Source organism: Ovis canadensis, chromosome 1 (assembly GCF_042477335.2).
Source record: "Ovis canadensis isolate MfBH-ARS-UI-01 breed Bighorn chromosome 1, ARS-UI_OviCan_v2, whole genome shotgun sequence".
NCBI lineage: Eukaryota > Metazoa > Chordata > Mammalia > Artiodactyla > Bovidae > Ovis > Ovis canadensis.
Window position 1 is genome coordinate 14,980,785 of NC_091245.1, and position 19,489 is coordinate 15,000,273.

General features: G+C 52.2%; 1 protein-coding gene across 1 annotated transcript; it reads right to left on the reverse strand.

The window, feature by feature from the left end:
• Window positions 1-1,805: 1,805 nt before the first annotated feature.
• NT5C1A (5'-nucleotidase, cytosolic IA) lies at window positions 1,806-17,914 on the reverse strand. Its single transcript, XM_069550619.1, has 6 exons — window positions 17,622-17,914; window positions 10,062-10,229; window positions 8,901-9,030; window positions 7,341-7,463; window positions 4,777-4,961; window positions 1,806-3,228 (listed from the first exon to the last, which is right to left on the reverse strand). The coding sequence occupies exons 1-6, from the start codon at window positions 17,745-17,747 to the stop codon at window positions 2,863-2,865; spliced, it is 1,098 nt and encodes a 365-aa protein (XP_069406720.1). The 5' UTR covers window positions 17,748-17,914; the 3' UTR covers window positions 1,806-2,862.
• Between the last annotated feature and the right edge of the window lie 1,575 nt (window positions 17,915-19,489).

Here is a 19,489-nt window from a genome sequence, read left to right on the forward strand (position 1 = left end):
TGAATCTTGAGTTTTAAGCCAGCTTTTTCCACTCTCCTCTTTCACGTTCACTTTTAATTTGCCTGCTGACACAATAAACAATCTTCTCCCCAGCACACCTCCTCACCACTTGAAACAATCAGAAGGTGTGTCTGGCAGCTGCTTCAGCTTGCCCCCAGGACTTCTGGCCTTTTATTGCAGCCACTGAAAGCTCTTTTCCAGGCCTGAAATGCTCATTTATGGTTTCAATTATAGAATTTGGACCCTCGTGTCTCTCATTGCCCAGGGCTATCCAAGTCTATTAACAGTGCTCCAGTGAAATAGATAGCTTTTAGCGCACCTTATCTTGCTGCTTTCCACATCATACCTTCCTGCTTCCTGAGAGCCCTGGAAGAATCAGCCCTGTAATCACGAGGTCCTAGAGGCAAGACCTCTTGGTCTCAGAGTCCCTGGGGTGTATCTTAATTAGGTGACATCTGGTGCTGCCCTCAAAGTGCACGTGTCCACCCTGGTCACTCAGCCTAGTCCAAGCAGTGAGCCTCGGTTGTGCCCAGCCTCTCAGGCTTCTTTTGGCTACCAGCTGGCTCTGAGAGCCCTGGAGGCTCATCCAAGTGGTGATTCTGACCCCAGAGGAAAGCAAGGAAGAAGGCCTTGGTGTGGTTTGGCCAAGAGCAAGGATGACTGGGGCTGAGCTCCTTCCCTCACTTCCTTTTCATCTCCTCGAGGTCGTCCTCAGGCCTCGCAATATCTCTGGCTGGGCTGAGCTTCGGCAGAGGAAAGAGCTCCCAACCAGGTCCTCTGACCGGAGGCCTGGAAGGATCCTGACTGTGGCTGGGAATGACCTCGTGCAAGGACACCTTTATCACTTGCCCATTCCCCGATAAAGCGTCAGCAGAGTTGCCTCAGCACCCCTCCACTCCCCATCCGCGGCACAGCCTTACCCTTCCTCCGCACAGACTCCTGGCTGCTCCAGCACTGAGAGGGACAGCCGAGCCCAGGACTCTTCTCACACAAACTGCTGCTCATTTCCAGAGCCAGCTCAGTCTTCTCACTTTGTTCTCCCTCCTGGGTTATTTTTCTGACTCTGCTACTATGCCCTACACTGCCCAGAACCTGCGCCATTCGGACCCTGGGCTGAGTCCTCAAAAGGACAAAGGACAGGCTCCACATTGCCCTTCACTCCTTTCCCTGCCCCCAGAAGCATTCCAGCTCCCCTGCATACACCTCCAATAGCACCTTTGGCTTGCCTCATAAAGTGGTTGCTCACAGCTGGGAATTCCCCTGGGGAGCTAGACAATCAGTCCCCGCCACTGATGTCTGCTTACCCCTTTGGATCTTCCTGTGGGATTAATCATTGGTGCTCCCACCTTCTCTCCAGAGAGAGCCAGGCTTGTCAGCAAAGGAAGAGGCTGACTCATCAAGCAATGAGAGTTCTCCCCTGGTGACAAAGGGGCTGCAGGGGCTCCTGCACGTTCACCAGTCATCTCACCCTGGAGTCTCTTGCACAGCATCTTTAGAGCCAAGGAGCTCACGACCTCCACTCAGAATCCCGTCGCTGGAGAAGCTTGCTAGTGCACATTTCAGCTCCTTCCTCACTAATCAGTCACAACCCAAACCAGACCTCTTCACACTTTCTACATCACCCCAGGCAGGCCTTCCCTCGGGCTAATCCTGGATGACCTCCCACTTCAGTCATTGAGCTTTCTCCCTTGAGTTTGAGCTTACAATGGTGAACACTAGTTCTCCGCTTCTTCCTCCACCAACAGGGCTGCTTGGCAGCAAAGCAGGATACAATCACGGAGGGAGTAAAGACTGAGATGAGAGAGTTGGCAGGGAGGAACAAATTAAATTTGGCTAGAAAACAAAAGCAAAGGAAGCACTGATCAGGCAGTGCCCCCTGCTGGCCACAGCAGAGTTTGCATGCAGGTTAAATTCACTCCTTCCACAAATTCTTGCGCCTGGCTGTGGACCCTTGATGACTCAACAGGATTGCAGGAAGCAGACAGGCCATCTAGTCCAGTGGTTCCCAAATGTGTAAAACTGTAGGGAAGTGGTTGTGGTTGATTGCGCATATCTTGCCCATTTGACAAAGGCCTCTGGGCTCAGGAGCCAGCAGGGGCTGAAATCCAGCCTATATCCTGCTAACCAAGCTGTGAACCCCAGTGTGGTCTGGGTCAGTTCACAGGAACAGTTCTCCTTTCATAATTCATTCCAAAGACCTCGTCCTTCTATAACTTGTACAAAAGTGCCATGTATATCAAGAGCAGCCCTGGTACACAATGCTTTCATCGAAGAGGGCAATCTCATAAAAACCAAGCTTCTTCAGCTAAAGGAGAGTTTGAAGACCACCTAGAAGATGGGGAAACTGACTCATCAAGCAGTGAGCGTTCTCCCCCAGGAAATGGTGACAAAGGGGCTGCAGGGGCTACTGCAAGGACGGAGTGTTCACCAGCGCACCTCGGGGGGAGGTCACCTCATCCTAGAGTCCCTTGCAACGGAACTTAAAGTCATACACTTAATTTGCCAAGACAGAGCTTAGAAGCCAGATCCCATCTCTTTGTACTACACTGAGCTAGTTTCAGAAGCCCCCCTTGAGGCATCCTGGCTGCTCTGACTCTCCCACCCTCAGTCTCATCAACTTCCCCCTGAAACCCAGCTACTCTGTACAGTCTTACTTTCTGAGCCAGGATCATGGCACAGTGTTTGCCTAAAAGGAGGGCTGGTGAAGATGCTGGCCCTGTCTGCAGTTTCCTGCAGGTACCTCACTCCCAGGGATGAGGGCAGACATGCAGAAGAGCAGAGAGGTGAGGAACCAGAAGGGTCCATCAGGTGACGTGTATGACAGGGAACCATGCCTGTGAGTCAGCGAGGCTGCTGGCTCAGCTACTGCGCAGGGGGGGCCTGCTTCGTAGGTGAGGTCCGCCGGGATGTCTGAGCCACGCCATAAGGCACATGGGCGGCCACTGTACCCATCTCCTGAGCCCCAGCCACATGGAACATCTGGTCGTCAAAGAAAATATGCGGGCGGATCTTCTCCAGAAGGGGGCCCTTGGGTGCTCCTGCAAGGAACAGGGCCTCATCCGTCTCTAGGCCCCAGCTGCGCAGGGTCTTGAGAGCCCGGGCCCCCGAGCTGGCTGCACTGCGCGCTGTCACCAAGTAGGTGCGAATCGGACACTCTAGTCGCAGGCCCTTGGAGTAGAACTTCTTCTGCAGTCTCCCCAGTGCCTCCAGGAAGCCCTTTAAGGGGCCCTACAAGAAGGCAAAGGAACGCTGTGAGCTTACCCATCTCCCAAACACTTGCCCCCTCACCAGCTGGGCTCCTCCCTACAGCACTAAGATCTTGCTGTTTGTGGTTGGAGTGTTTTGCAGGATCCCTATTAATCTCTCAGTTCCGCCCTGCCTGCTCGGGCCACTGCGTGCATCAGTTGGGTTGTAGGTACCCATGGCATTCTAGGTGTCCACACTGCTGTGACTGAAAAAACATACCTGGGCCCCTGCTACTACAGCAGCCCACCAGGTATATGGGTGTCTGTCCTACAGCTCTGTAAGTGTGGCTTTTGTGCTCATCAGCAGGGAGGAGATTAAAAATATTTAGTAACTATGGCATGGGCACCCTTCAAACAGAATGGATTCTGGTTGCAGACTACTGGGACAGACAGACCAGTGTGTCACTGCCCAGTATTGACCCTGCTCCTGGGGCACATGGGTGGCTCACAGGGTCATGCTCCAGTTTCATAGGGTCAGGGAAAGGATCAGGAAAGGTGTGCTTCTAATCTTGGAGACCCCTCACTTGCTGGGTGACCTGGGGAAAGCAGAGGTCTCCTGGGGCTCTGCCTCTCACTTAGTATAAAACAAACAAACAAACAAACTGTCCTGCTCTGGATTCCTAGGGATTTAGGAAGGAACCAACAAACAAGGAAGTGAAATGAATACTCAGGGGTCATAGCTACAGCCAGCTGAGCTCCTGGAGAGAGGGACTTTGGTGTAATTGAGCACCCAGATTTTTGTTAAAAGCATAGACAGGAGCTCCCCATGGGCTGGAGAATCCCAGTAGTTCCAACCCCAGGGGATTTCCATCAGCTCTAGGTCGTGTTCTGCTCTCAGGGAGACTCTGAGTAGTTTGAGGGTGAGTGAGGATCTCCGAGCCCCTGGCCAATGGATGGAAGACAGAAAGTGAGAAGGGGTGGTATGACCCAGAGCAGATGGGCTGCCCCAGACCCCACACCAGCTGGATCTACCTGCCCCGAGGAGGGACATTTGTCAGGCTCTTCCTTTCCTCCAGTGAGGGAATCGGGGGCTTCTTGAGAGGACGGGACCCTGCTCAGAGAGGTGGGGGAATCTCAGAGAGGGAGGGGCAGCTTCAGAGAGACAGGGTGAGGCATTCAGAGAGGGATGGGGACTTCAGAGAAGGGATGGAGATCCAGAAGAAGATAGAGGCCTTCAGAGAGGGGATGGGAATTTAGCAGGAGGATGGGGGCTCCAGGGAAGGGATGGGGACCTCATAAATGAGCTGCAAAGAGGCATGGGCTTCAGAGAGCAGCTTCAAGAGAGAACGGGGGCTTCAAAGAGGGGTTAGGAATGTCATGAAAGGGGTACGGGCTCAGAGAAGAGGTAGAAGCTCACTGAGAGGAGCCAGGGGTCAAGGTGAGAGAAAGGAACGCTGGAGGCCTGGGGAGGGGCCCTGGCTGGATTCTGGGATGAGCCTGGGGTTTGGCTCTGGGCTGGAGGTTCCAGCCAAGGGCAGGTTCTAGGGAGCTTCTTATTCCACCCAGGGGTTCCAAGGAGTGTGTGGAGCACCTGGGCCAAAGGCTTGTTCTCGTGGGCCTTCTCATGCTCAAAGAACCTGTCCAGCCCATGGGCCTTCACAATGCGCTCTGACTCGTCTGAGAAAAGCACAGCGTCCCCGTCGAAGGCCACGCGCAGCTGACTCTGGGACACGGCCACGTCCCTGCTGGGGCTGAAGATGGTGGCCGCTGCGATTCCTGCATGGAAAGAGGCAAGAATGTTCCCCCTCGTCCAGGTAATAGGCGCCCCGACACCTGCCTCAGCTGCCTGCGGGGCCAGGAGAGGGCTATCTCACCCTATCCTTACCCCATCTGCCTCACCCAGGACTCAGGGCCCAGCCAAGGAGGAACAATATTCAGAATATTACAAAACAGGCCAGTAAGAGTGAACGGTGGAGGGAGTTTCCTATCAGTCCAGTGGTTAAGACTCTGCGCTTCCAATGTAAGGGACGCAGGTTTGATCCTCAGTTGAGGAACTAAGATCCCACATGCTACATGAAGTGAGGCCAAGAAAAAAAAAGAATGGACAGTGGCTTTATCTCTGAGTAGGGCTCTGAGGACCCCAGCCTAAGCCAGGGTTTCCCCTTTAGTTGCTGCTTTGAGGGAAGGTCTGGTGGGGAGGGGCTCCCAGCGAACGGGAGGGCACTTGGAAGGAACAGGGCAGGAGCTATTAATCTTTATCAATCAGTATCGGGCCTTTCGATACTTTAGCAAGCCCATACTGGTATGGACAGTTGAACATCAGTCCTGAGTAGAAGGCAGGGCCCCCAGGGCCACCACTGTCCTTCCTAGGGCTCCTCACAGGCCCCTCATGTACACCTACAGGAAGGACTCCTGACCCTGGCTGGGCCTCAGTTACTCTCTTACTATTGGTTCCTGCAAGTCCCTCACCTTCTCGACCCTGATAAAATTAAGGATGCTTCAGCTCTGTCCAAGGATCCCAGGCTTCAGTCTGGGGTGGGGGCGCTGCGGAGATCCCCTAGTCTGCAGCCAGGTATGCCCTACTCCCTGGTGGCTCAGATGGTAAACAATCTGCCTGCAACACAGGAGACCTTGGTTTGATCCCTGGGTTGGGAAGACCCCTTGGAAAAGCAAATGGCAACCCATGCCAATATTCTTGCTTGGGAAATCCCATGGACAGAGGAGCCTGGCAGGCTACAATCCACGGGGTTGCAAGAATAGGACACGACTTAGCAGGTAAACCACCCCTACATGCCCTACCTAGGGCTGCCTGGTCTTTAAAGTTTCCCTGGGGTAACGCGGGTGGCCGTGGGAGGCAGCACTAATGACATGTGACTCTGTGTACAGACTCTGGACTTCTCCATGGGGTCCAGTATGCCTGTTGCGAACCCTAGCTCCAGACTAGAGCTCACTGGATGACAGAGAGCAGTTTCAGGAGGCTGGAGACCTGGGCAGTGTGCTCAGCCCATCCTCAATTCTTTACCTCTCCAAAGGCCACGTCAGCCCTGCTCTTTGGGGATCTAGGGTCCGTAGGCCTGGGCAGAGGCAGAGCTTTCGGAGGAGTGAGAAATGCCAGCTTCACCTCACCTTCACTAAGCCTGAGGATGCTATAAGCAAGCTCAGGCCCTGGACATCAGGCCAGGTTCCTTCTCAGCTTTAACAGTGCCAGAGCCAGCCTGAACCAGAATCATCTGATCTTGAGCAGGGCCTCCCTCCTGACTATGCCCTGCTCCCCAGCCTGGGCTTAACTTAAAGACATATAGAGGGACTCAGGCAGGACAGTGCCAAGGTCCCAACCAGAGGGTGTGACATCTGTCTAGGAAAATGGGTTCTGCTTTGGGCTTAAGAAAGCCTCTTGGAGCCCCAAGCAGCTCAGGTGAGTAGGCCTTAACAGGGAGAGAGGCCAGGCTTCTAGGCAGGAGACAGCATGAGAGAGGAAGAGGTAAGTGAACACACTGTTGGCTGCAAAGCAAACTTTTGGTTGCCAGAGGGGAAATATTGGTGGCAGAGATAAATCAGAAGCTTGGGCTGAGCATACTCACAGTACTATATATAAGACAGAGCGCCAACAAGGACCTACGGTATAGCACAGGGAACTCTATTCAACATTCTGTGAGAACTATATGAGAAAAGAATGTCAAAAAAGAATGAATATATGTATAACTGACTCACTTTGCTCTACACTCTGCTGGAAAAGTGCTGATCTCCTTCCTCACTGGCCCAGAGAGGGATAGAGGCTGCCCATGGTCACACAGAAATCAGAACTCCTGCTGATCTGGAGGATTTTTTTAGAAGGGAATAGCTTTCTGGGCTGCAAAGCGGGTTCCCACAGAAACTGACGGCTGGGTGATGTGGATAAGTAAAAGCACCCTTAACATGGTAGGGCAGGAGGTGGGAGAGGGAACTGGATGGGCAATGAGTGAAACAGATGGGACCTTGTTCTCAGGGTTTACAGGACAGGCCATAGGAATTAAGGGAGGTACTGCCCTTCCAGTTACCATAGCAACCCCTAGCACCTGCTCAGAGCTTTAGGACCAGGCTGCCCATCTCTGACGCTGGCTCCCCACACTCCTCTTTGCCAGATCCCCCACACTCTCCTTCTCCAGCTTGACTCACCCTCGTCAATGGCTTCCTGCACTTTTTCTGCATCAGCCGACAGGTAGAGGTTGGTGTGATAGGCCTTGAGGTAGCAGATGGGGCTGTTGCCGCCTGTCATACAGAACCTCTCGATGAACAGGTCTGGGGAGGATGTAGAGAGAGGAGCCAGGTGATGTCTGGGTCAACCCTCAGCACCTCAGAGTGGTCCCTCCGTGTCCAATGGATGCCAATGGTTCTGAGTGGTGGTGGGGCAGCAGAGTGATTCTCAGTGATTTTAGGCCAGCGTTCCCCCTCTTTGAGCTCCCCCTATCCTTCATCCACGAAATGGGGATGACCGCATCTCTGAAGGGGCTGCCTGGCTCACAGTAACATCCCCTTGTCAGGGAACCACAGTGCTACAAAGGCAGGTCCCCAGCCATATGGCTTGTGGTCGATCCTTCCTGATCGTAGTTGACTGTATTGGGGTAGGCACCTGCTTCAAGCTGGGCCAGTCAGATTCTCTTCCAACCTGGGCTGATAGTCACCTGGTACCCACATCTGTGTGGGCTGTAAAACTTTGCTTGTCAGTCAACAGCTGCTGCTCTGAACCCACGGAGTTACCCCATCATTGCCCCAGCCCCTCACACAGGACGGTCCACCATGGAAGGGCACAGCAGGGGTCTTTCAGGACCCTGCCTCAGCACCACAGGTGGTGTCCATCCTGACTCCTCAGAGCTTGTGTCACAAAGTGGGTAAATATTTTTAATATCACCCCTGCTCCCAACAGTTTGAAATTAGGATTAAAACAATGCCAACTGGTTCTCTTGATTGCTGAAAACAAGGACTTGTAAACTTGTAAATTTGGGCCATATTCAAGAAACATGGTTTGGAGAAAGAGAAAAAAGAGACAACAAAGGAAAAAAAGGAATGGATTTGCTGAGAGAAGCAGAAATCAGGGCTTTTGTGGTCCAGAGAGAAAAAGAGCCCTGGAGAGATTACCAGTACTTGGATTCAGGCCCTTTGGGCTCAATTTTACTTCCTTCCCTGTGGTTCCAAGAGGCACTCCAATAACCTACTAAGAATCATTCTCTTGAGCTAAGGCTGGCTCCAGAGGGTCCATTACTTTCAATCAAGAGTTTGGACTAAGACACAAAGTCCCTTCACTCTGACGACTGCACCTGCCTCTCCCAGCAGCCCTGTAAGACCTGTCAGCCCCACTGCAAGGAGAAACTGAGACACAGAGGCAGCAGATATCCAATTGGATCGCGAAGGGAGTGGGGCCTGTGCAAGGATGTGCTGGAGCTGGCTCGTACCAGCTTACAAGGGCCAAATGTCAAACATTCAGGGACTTTTGGAGCCAGTTAGATTGTTCAGTTATTGATAGCTTGACATCAGCCACGATGGGAGTATTAACACCCTGAAAATGGCAACACTATGATCCGAGTTAGGGGAGGGGTTGTTTTGTCTTTTGAAAGAGCCTATTTACCAGAACCCCACAGGGCTTAAGACTCCAGCGGGCATACCTGCACCCTGCAGAGCTGTGATGCCAACCCTGGGGGTCCTTTAGGGAGCATGTCATGGCCAAAGCTGTCTGCTCACCATAGTGGTTGATGCTGTTGATGAGACGGACGCCCACTTGAGCGTGGTTGTTGGTCACCAGGACAATGTCGAAGAGGTCCTCGCTCTCAGGGTACAGCTCCCGCAGCCGCCTGTTCACAGCCTCCAGAGCCTGGATGGGAAAGTGGGTCCTAGGGCTCAGACTCCCCAGGGACTGATGCCTGGTGTTAGTAGCCAGGGTTGGGGATGTGGGGTGGGCTGGGATCCAGTGCTGGGAGGGGAGGGGAAGTCAGGGGCTGGGCTCGAGGTCAGGTCAATGGACACTATCACCTCCTAATCTCTGTCCTTGTATGGGTTGATTATTGCCCACTCAATAATATAAATTATTAGATTTCGACGCCTCACTAAAAGGGTGAGTGGACGTCGAAATTCAGCTTAGGTTCCACGCACTAAGCTGGTTACCTGGAGCGGGGCTGTGTTTGTTCAGGGGATGGGGAGGACTCTTCTTCCCACAGTGGCTATCCCCTTGCCAAGTCACGCTCCTATGGGGTAGCACTACCCAGAGGGGACCCTTTTCCTTTACTCAAATCCCTATGGGAGTGCGTTTTTTTAAAAATAAGAAGTAATTAAGATTTCTTTAAATAAATGAAAGCAAATTTGGTAGATAAATCATAAATACAAAATATAAAATAGTTCAATGTATTAGATCAAGGTATTTTTCAGTTACATTATTAGGTTCCTCTCTAAATAGTTAATCTGTAATAAAAGACAGTGTTCTTTGGGGGACTTCCCTGGTGGTCCACTGGCTAAGACTCTGGGCTCCCAATGCAGGGAGGTCCAGATTTGATCCCTGGTCAGGGAACTAGATCCCACATGTGACAAGTAAGTGTTCGCATGCTACAGTTAAGACCCGGTGTAGCCGAACAATAAAGATTAAAATAACAACAACAGTGTTCCTTGGATGAATACTATGTCTGAAATTATAACAAGATTTGCAGCAGAATATACTTTTTTATACATTCCTTTTTTAATATTTTTTCTATTATGGGTTATTACACGATATTGAATATAGTTCCCTGTGTTACATAGTAGGACCTTGTTTATCCATCCTAAATGTAATCTACCAACCCCAACTCCCATGGGAGGGCTTTTAGCTAATGCCCATGAAGGCTTTGCATGGCCAGTGGTGGGACTGCCCCTCACCTTCACGAAGGGGAAGGCTGGTCCAGGACTGAAGGGCTCGTTCTCGTGTTCCAGCTGGTAGCGCACGTATTCCTCCACGCCCTGCTCTGTGTAGATCCGCTGCTCCTCGTCCATGCGGAACAGGGCTCGGGAGGACACAGCAATGGTGACAGCATTCTGGGGCTTGGGCTGCAGGGATGCAGGAGAAGGGGTCGACCCTCAGACTTCCCTGAGGCAGGTCTCAGGTACCAGCCTTTCTGGGAACTGGGGCAGGGAGAGATCCCAGGCCCGGCCTCTGCCCTAAGGAGCCCAGTCTTGGGCAGGGACAGACGTAGATCAGGATCCCCTCAGTGAAGGACCCAGCTGGGGACTGGGGGGAGACGACTGCTCCCCAAGGAGGAGGACAATCTGGTGGGAGGCACATGTCCTCGGGGAGTTTGCGGTCTAGCTGCCCAGCTTGACACGGCAGAAAAATGAGTACAGTGTAAGCAGCTAAAGCATGATCGATGCTGAAGATGGTCTTCAGAAGGTTCCCGTTATAAAACGGGAGCTACATGCCCCAGGCAAGAAAGGGCGCCCAGAAGCATGACAGTTACAGAAGAAAATCTGTCTCCGGCCTAGATCTTTCTCCTGAGCTCCAGACTGTTATTTCTAACTGCCCAGTTGACTAACAAACACTCAAACTCATCATGCCCAAGGCTGAGTTCCCAAGGACAGCAATCTGTCCACCCTCAACCTCACCCTCTCCCTTCTTCTTCGTCTCAGTGCTCCGCACCACCAACCGCTCATCCCCCAGCCCAGAGCCCAGAAGTCAACCTCAAGTCTTCCCTCTTCCTCTGCTCCCTTCAATCAGTCACCCAAACCTACCCACTCTACTAGAATCCATCCACTTCTTCCTGTCTTCCCTACCATGGGCCATCACCATCTCTTATTCCCTCCAATATGTGGTCCATACTGTTGTCAGGGGACTTTTCTCAAATTCAGGTCTGATCATGCCCAGCCCCTTCAGTAGTGCCCTCTGTGTGGTTAAGAACCTGCCTGCCGATGCAGAAGATGTAAGAGACGCAGGTTCAGTCCCTGGGTCGGGAAGATCCCCTGGAGGAGGGCATGGCAACCCACTCCAGTATTCTTGCCTGGAGAACCCCATGGACAGAGGAGCCTGGTGGGCTACAGTCCATAGAGTCGCAAAGAGTCAGACACAAGTGAAGTGACTTAGCACACAGGCACCCACTGGCATCAAATTCTTCTCACACTCTGATCAGCAGACTTGAGCATGGAGTAGGAAGCCCTTCATGACAGACTCCTACCTCTGTCTCCTCTCTTACCTTCTCATTACCCTGCTTTGCTCTATCTGCCCTTTCTCATGTCTGAGCACATCTTCCCCAACCTCTTCTCTGAACTTTTACACTGGATGTTTCCTCCGCCTGATTTGCTCTTTCCCTGACTCCCCATCCAGCCAGCTTCTACTCAACCCTCAGGTCTCAAACTACATGTCATCTTTACAAAACTGTCCCTTATCCCTAGTAATGGGCTTGCAACATTTCCTACTGATTTCCTTTTTAGCAAATTTAGTAAATTTTTTCCTTTTAGTATAATTCATTGATGTAGATGCTTGACACTAAGGAAATGCTGAATCTCTTGGACTTTGGTAGTCTGTCCAATCTGCCGGTCACTCAGCCCACAGTTGGGATGAATTTCAAAACACCACGTGGAGCCGTCTGAATCTTTCTGCTCTGCTGTAATATTTTCAATAAACCCCTGATAACAACTATATATGTATATATGTTAATATAGATAATTGCTTATTTGTTGTTGTTGTTTAGTTGTTAGGTCGTGTCTGACTCTTTTGCGACCCCAAGGACTGTAATCCACAAGACTCCTGTGTCCATGGGGTTTCCCAGGCAAGAATACTGGAGTGGGTTACCATTTCCTACTCGAGGGGCTCTTCCTGACCCCAGGGACCAAACTGGAGTCTCTCTCATTGGCAGGTGGATTCTTTACCACTGAGCCACCAGGGAAGCGCAATTGCTTATTTAACTATTTCCATTTCTAGCCAGAGTTCTAGAAACAGGAACCGTGCTTACGTTCTGAGGGAGCCAGAACCAGAGTTATCGTGTTCATTTATTGTATCTCTAGTCCTCCAAACTGTGCTTAGCATATAGTAGGTGCTCAGTAAATATTTATAGTCTCTGAACTTTTTAGCAATTTATTTTAATGAAAGACAGTATTTGCCATAACAAATTTAACATGAACCAGAAACTCCATTGCGGTACCCTTATCTGTTCAAATTGCTTGAAATATAGTAGGTGCTCAGAGAATACTGTTTGAGTTGATGCAGGCTTGACAAACATTTATTATTGTTTCTTTGTGCCAAGCACCTGGGCTCTGCCTGAGGATGGTCCTGGTAGAGACTCGGCTCCTGCCCTGAGAGTCAGAAGCTGGTGGGGGAGAAAGATGGGTAAACAGAGGTGCAAAAGGGCCTGAAATGAATGCTAGAACCAGGTGAAAGCAAAGTTCAGAGGAAGCTGCTATGGGAGAGGTGGCGTCTCAGCAGAGCCTGGAAGGAGGAGTGGGGTGGAGGAAGGCATGAGGAGCTGTGAACACACGCCGTGCCTTCACAAAGGTGAGCAGAGCCCTGTGCAGGGGGGCAGAGTGCAGCAGAGCCCAGAAGAGTAGGCAGGTGCGAGATTCCAGAAGGCCTTCTTTCAGGGGCCCTTGAGGGTCTCAGAATTCCTTCAGCACCTCCAGTGGAATAGGGAGAGGTGAATGCCACCACAGGCAGCAGCTGGACCCTGCATAATCCCTGGGGAGGATGAGAATGCAGGTCCCCAAGGGACTCACAGTTGTCTAGAGAGTCCCACCACATCTCTGTGACCTGAGCAATCCTGGGACCACGGTTCCCATTTGACAGATGAGGAAGCAGGGACGCAGTTGGGGGCAAGGCTCATAAACGGACCTTGCACTGTGGCCTGCTCCTAACAGCCCTAGCAGCCACGCTATCAATCCCATTTTCTCTCTGGAGTCAAGCCTGGCTCCCAATCAGCTGACAACACTGAGTGATGACTATGTGACAGGCACTGTGCAGGGGACCATACAGATGTGACCCCGCCCCCAGGGGGCTTATGATCTGTCCCCAAGGCAGAGGTCCGTGCTTCCTTTAGAGGGACAGTGTCCAACAGGCCTCTCTGTGAAAATGGAAATGTCCAGCGCAGTCCGTGTGGCTGAAACGCAGCCAGTGAGGAGGAGGAACTGAATTTTTAATTGCATGTAATTTTAATCAGTTTAAACTTAAGTAGCCATAGTGGCTAGTGAAGCTGTAGAACCTCAAAGTAGGAACAGAAGACCAGAGTCCCCAGACTCATGAGGCAGACCTCAGTTTGCATTTGACTTTTACCCCAGTCAAGACAGTGTGTGGGGCCAGCAGGGTGAGTCTAAGGTGCTGGCACGACAGGTGACCGTCGTCTGGGGCTCAGCCCAGGAACTCTGTCAGCTGCCAGCCACCCCCAGTGTCTGTGTGTGTCCTTGGGCTGGGTACCTCCCAACCCCCTTAGCCACTGTGAGCCTTCAAGGAAGGAAGGTAAAAATTAAAGAAAAGGGGTAATAGAGGGATGGCCTGGGACAGTAAGGGTACAGTTGGGCAGGTAGGGAGACCTGCTCTCATAAACCCAGGAGGTCTGCTGGCCTTCAAGGCAGGAGCTGAGCTTGCCTCACCCCCCTGGACTTACTGCCCCAGGGACAGGCCCATCACCCCTTCAAGGACAGAGAGCCAGCTGCCCTCCCAGCCCCTTCAGGCAGGTTCCCAAGCCGCCGCTCCAGCCCAGGCAGCCAGCCAAGGTCTCGCTCCTCACTTTCTGTCCCACAGTCCCTGCCAGACTGCTGTGTCCTGGGTCTTCTCTGGCTGACCTGCCCAGATCCCATCGCATCCCACCTCTGGCCATTGCAAGAAAAAGATCCCAGCTGCCTCAGTCCCAGGAGTCTCCACTTCCTTCTTTGACAGATGGGGAAAGAGGCCCAGAGATGGGCAGAGTATTACTCGAGGTCATCCAGCAAAGCCACGGCAGAGCCAGGGTAAGATCCTAAGCCTCTGGCCTCTGTCCACACACCAGCACCACCCCCCTCTAGTCCCCTCCTCCATCACTCCTGGAAGACCCCAACCCCTGCTACCTCCACCGTCCCGGATGCTTCCCTACCCCGCTGCCTTCCCTTTCCAGATCTGCGGGAACTGGTGAGGGGCACTATGCCTTCAGACGGAGGTTTCTAAGGGTAGGACTCTTTACCCCCAAAATGGAGAGTCCCAGGATGGTACCCTGCTCTCCTGCTTAGCCTGCTCTGACTCTGTACAAGTGAGGAGGAGTCTAAGGGCCTAGAGGGCCTTTAGCTGCTGTGGGAAATTCAGATCCCAGCTAGGAGAGAGGAACAGCCTGTCCGGGCTCCAGGCAGAGCCGAAAGAACAGGGGAAAGGGGATGCTCGGAGCTAGGGAGAAGCCAAGCACCTAGAGATGTCCTTGGACCTCGCTGCAGAGGGAAGCCACCCTGTCAAATGCCATCAGGTGCACCTAGGGGCAGTTCCTCCAGAAATCAGGAAGAAGTCCAGACACTGGACTGAACCGTGAATCAGAAAGACCCTCTACGCCAGACCAAGGTCTCAGTTTAGGAGCTCTGGACTCCAAGAAGCCAGGTCCCTCCAGCTCTCTCTGTCTTTCACTGGAGTGGTGTTGGGGGACCGGCTGGTTACTCCTGCTTCAGGGACAAGGATTGAGGCATCATGCAGGGCAACCTGGCCCCACCTGTCTGCCCGAGGAGCTCTCATTGAGACCCTGGGATTTTGCCTGCTGGGCCCAAGATAGGAACACGGCCACAAACTGCTGTTTCTAAAAGGACTTAGAGGCAGAACTGCTGGAGGAGAGGGGAACAAGACAGGTCTGGGCTGAGGAAGTCCTCTGACCTCTTGAGGTGAGGGCCTCATATAGACCTTCAGGGTTAACTCACTCAGGAGCAGGGGGATGAGGATAAGTCTAGGCCAGACCAGCATGGGGCCCAGGAGGCCCAAAGCCCCCAAAATAGCCAGTGGGGGGAGGGGTTCCCACAGGAAGGAGTAGGGGCCCGGAAGCCGCCAGTCTCCTTGCCTCCCAGAGAACAAGGCCCAGGGACTGACTGAGATGTGACGACTGGGCCTGAGCTCCCGGAGGAAACGGACTGGGGAGCCCCACTCACCACCCTAGTCTCCAGCCCCTTTTTTCCATCCCTCAGGCTGTGACATTAGTCCAGCTTCCTCCCCAGGCAGGAGCCAGCCTCTTCACTGCTCTGCCTGTTACCAGGCACACCCTCTCCAAGCCATCCACAAACACAGCCTCACTTTAGCAAAGCGACCTTGCTAAAATGAAAACGAATCAAGTTAATCCCTTGTTGAAAAGTCCTGTGGTAGCTCCATAATCGTCTTCATACTTGTTTAAAAAGTAGGTTGACATTTGATGCAAATAAACTTTTTTTGGGGGAGCCCCAACATGTAAACCATGTAGTACCATATTTTATTGGTATAAATTCATACTATGAATTCAATAGGGCTTCCCTGATAGCTCAGTTGATAAAGAATCTGCTTGAAATGCAGGAGGCCCCAGTTCAATTCCTGGGTCAGGAAGACCCCCTGGAGAAGGGGTAGGCTACCCACTCCAGTATTCTTGGGCTTCCCTGGTGGCTCAGCTGGTAAAGAATCCACCCGCAATGTGGGAGACCTGGATTTGGAAGATCCTCTGGAGGAGAGAAAGGCTACCCACTCCAGTATTCTGGCCTGGAGAATTTCATGGTCCATGGGGTCACAAAGAGTCGGACACGACTGAGTGACTTTCACTTTCACACACATGAATTCAAATGTATTACGTATTCAGATGTTCATGGTATATTTATATTTAATGTCCACCAATGAATACAGGAGACCAGTGAGAATTTAAACTTCATCATCTAGTCAGTTTGTTTATGTCTCAATTTGCTGGTTTTTGCACAGCATTGAGAAAGTCCTGATTCATACCAATAAGTGGCTGCGAATGGTAAAAAAAGGCTTTTTTGTTTTGTTCTATTTTAAACTACAAGCCTCAGAAAACTCAACCACAGTTGTCAGCAATCTCACGATACTCTTCTGTTAAACAGATCACCATAAAAGCTTTATTCTGAGGTTTGCTAAAAGAGATAATCAACCCGTAGCATAAGGTAACACACTGGCAGTCTCCAAGGTGCTAAAATGTCCAACAACACGTTTGAGTGAGCTGAGTTTTATCACATATTTTTACCTTTGTAAAACATAGTTTGAGGAAGAAAGAAAATGAATTGACTTCATCTGTGAGCAGACACTCTGAAACATGGGTCTTCATGGAGCCTAATTTTAAGACCTCTAACCCCACTGAATAAGATCTGGACTTTTTAATGTGGCACTCAAGACCCTCTGTGGGTCTCTGGCATCTTCCCAACTGCTCTCCTAAAGATCCTGCATTTTATTTTCTCACTCAGTTTCAAAGACATCAACCATGTGTGTTTTGCTCAACCTGTCTCCCTGTCTGGGAAGGTCCACCTACTCAGGCTTTACGATCAGCTCAAACCAAGCCACCTCTACAAGACTTCCTGAGTTGGCAGGGGTCACTGCCTCCCTTATGCTCCCACTGCTAAGGATTTCACCTGGGCATTCATCATATCTAGGGTCTCTGTGAGCTCCTGGGGCAGGGATTCAGCCTAATTCTTCTCTCAATCCGCACTGCTGAGCAGGACTGGAGGTGCAGCAGGGAATGACTGTTGACAAGGTGGGCCTCATGGGAGGGGTCTTTGGAGGGAAGCAGCAGGGTGCTTTAAAGTCAGTTTGTAGCTCTTTGGAGGATGCTCTGAGCTAGATTCCATCCTCCATCCCCTTTCCAAGCTCTGATATCAGGGAAGTTGGAGTGAGCAAGGCCCAGGAACCAAGCGGAGAGGAGACTCCTCCTCTGTGTGAGTCCTGGAGGGCTGAGGCGACCACCTAGGTAGCAGAAACGCTGATCCCAGCGAGGGGTACCCTGTGAGGGGAGCAGAGCCCGGAGATGGGGCACAGTCCAGCGCTGGGACCCCAGAGCCAGGGACGCAGAGCCCTAAGCTCAGAGCGCAGATTCCAGTGCAGCTCCCTTCTTTTAAAACCCAGGGAGCCTGGCACCCCGAGCCGAGCCGGAGCCCTGTACGCAGGATGGCAGAAACCGGAGCGCACAGCAAGCAGCCGGGTTTACAGAGTCCGGTTACCCGAGCCTCGGCGCTTCTGCAGTTGCCACTGACCGGCTTCACCAACAAGTGCTGTCCCCGTGCCCCTGGCTGGGCCGAGGCCCGGAGCTGAGCCCTGATGACAGCATGGGGGAGGAGGATCCTGGCGTGAAGCGGAGTTCCGAGATAAAAAAACACCCGACCAGAGCTCTCAAAATAAAACGGAGCCTATGCCAACGGCCTGGCATATGCTGGTGATGAGGAACTGCGTCCCTTCTCGGAGGGGCACCACGGGTCCCTCCCGAAGGGCTGGCGACCCCTCCTAGAGTGACCCTCACCCTGCCCTGCCCCATACCCATGCCCTGGTCTTACCGATTTGGGTTTCTTCTGGGGCGCGAGGTTGTCATAGAAAGTCTTGGCTTCCTCCCAGTGCGGGGCCGCGGCGGTCTCTGCTCCCGGCCCGAGCTCGCGGGGCTCCCGGGGCTCACCGGGTTCCATGCTCAGCTCTGACCCGGCCGGGCCGAAGCAGGCGGCTGCGGAGAGTGGAGCCGGCGGGACTGGGCTGCGGGAGGGAGGGAGGCGCGTCCCGGGCGTGAGAAGAGGGCGGGCAGCCGCGGGGAGAGTGCGCGTGCGGGCCGGCAGGAGGGAGGGCAGTGCGCTGGGTGCTCAACCCGACCAGTCGGCAGTCGGTGTGTAGCTGCTGTTGCTGGTGGAGTTATATTTTGGGACACTGCGCTCTCCTTCCCCGCCCGCCCCACGCCTAATGGGGGTTTAGACCCTTTGGCTCGCAGGACTGAGCCTGAAACCAGGCCTTCGGGCTGCTGAGGTTTCGGGATTGCGGGGATCCTGTTCTTCGCAGGCGGTCAACGGCACCGAAAGAAAGGGAAGCCTGACTACTTTTTTTTTTTTTTTTAACCCAGGGTGGTGATCCACAAAGGAGAAAATTAAATTCTAGCCCCCTCCCCCCAAAATTAAAAAGCTATTCCCCCCTCCCCCCCCCACGCCCCCACCGTCTTTCCTCTCTGATGCCAGGACCCTGGAACCCTGAGCGATGTCTCCTCGGATCCTAGTCAATTTCGCGGAGGGAGAGGAGGTGGTGGATGGACAGCTCCATCCAGCAGGATGGACAGTTCCTGCTAGAGGAGGAACCTGCTTCTAGCGGGGGCCGCATTGGAGAGCCCAGCCCGTCAGCTTCTCCCCAACAAGGCGGAAGGACCCTTGAAGTCGGTGGCAACACCAGGTTCCTCTTGGCGGGGCTGGGAACCCAGACCAGACACCGATGGCCAGCAGGGGGCGCACCCTCCCAGGTCCCACCGGCTGAGCTTGGTTAGTTACAGGCCTTAAAGTGATGAGATGGAAGGAGGATAGAAAAGAAGCCTAGGAATCCAAGAGTCTTGGAACACTATCCTGTAGTTCTAGAGCATTGTCCTCCTTGGTGCAGAGCCCAAGGTGTAGACACTGATGCCACTCATTCCAAGGCACGGGTTAGGAAGCGAACAAGGGACATCTCTGTGTGTGTCTAAAAGAGTGCAAAGGTGGATGGGGGCAGCAGGAGAAAAATACTGGCTTAGCTTGGAGGAAGTATGACTGGGATGGGGTACAGAATGCAGGGGTCTGCCCACCCTCCATTACGACCTGGGAGGAACCAACCAAACTGCATGGGAGGAAGCGGGAAATACAGTAAGTCCCCTGCATACAAACGAATTTCGTTCCAATACATTTGTAAGTTCAATCTGTTTGTAAGTCCAACAAAGTTAGCCTAGGTACCCAACTAACACAATCGGCTATATAGCACTGTACTATAATATGCTTATAATATATTTCACATAAATAATACATATAAAACAAACCAAAAAAATGAAAGAAATATTTTTAACCTTACAGTAGAATACTTTGAAAAGCACAGCAGTACCAGCTACATCACCACTGTTTTTATGCTTGCTTCTGGCCATTCTGGGCTTGAACTAGAGATACTGTACTATTGTGCTCTATACACTGCTATAAAGTACACAAAAGCACAACCACTTGTACAGGAGGCACCCATGTGACAATATACACCAGACACATGAACTAGCTGACATGATTGGACAGGTGATTGTACATTCACATCTTTGTTCATAACTTGGAGGTCTGTATGTAGGGGACTTACTGTAATCATAACAAGACAGTGTAAGATTGAGGGAAGTATGTTTAGAGTTGTCTTTCTCCACTCATGGTAGAATATTTCCCCCATGGTAGAT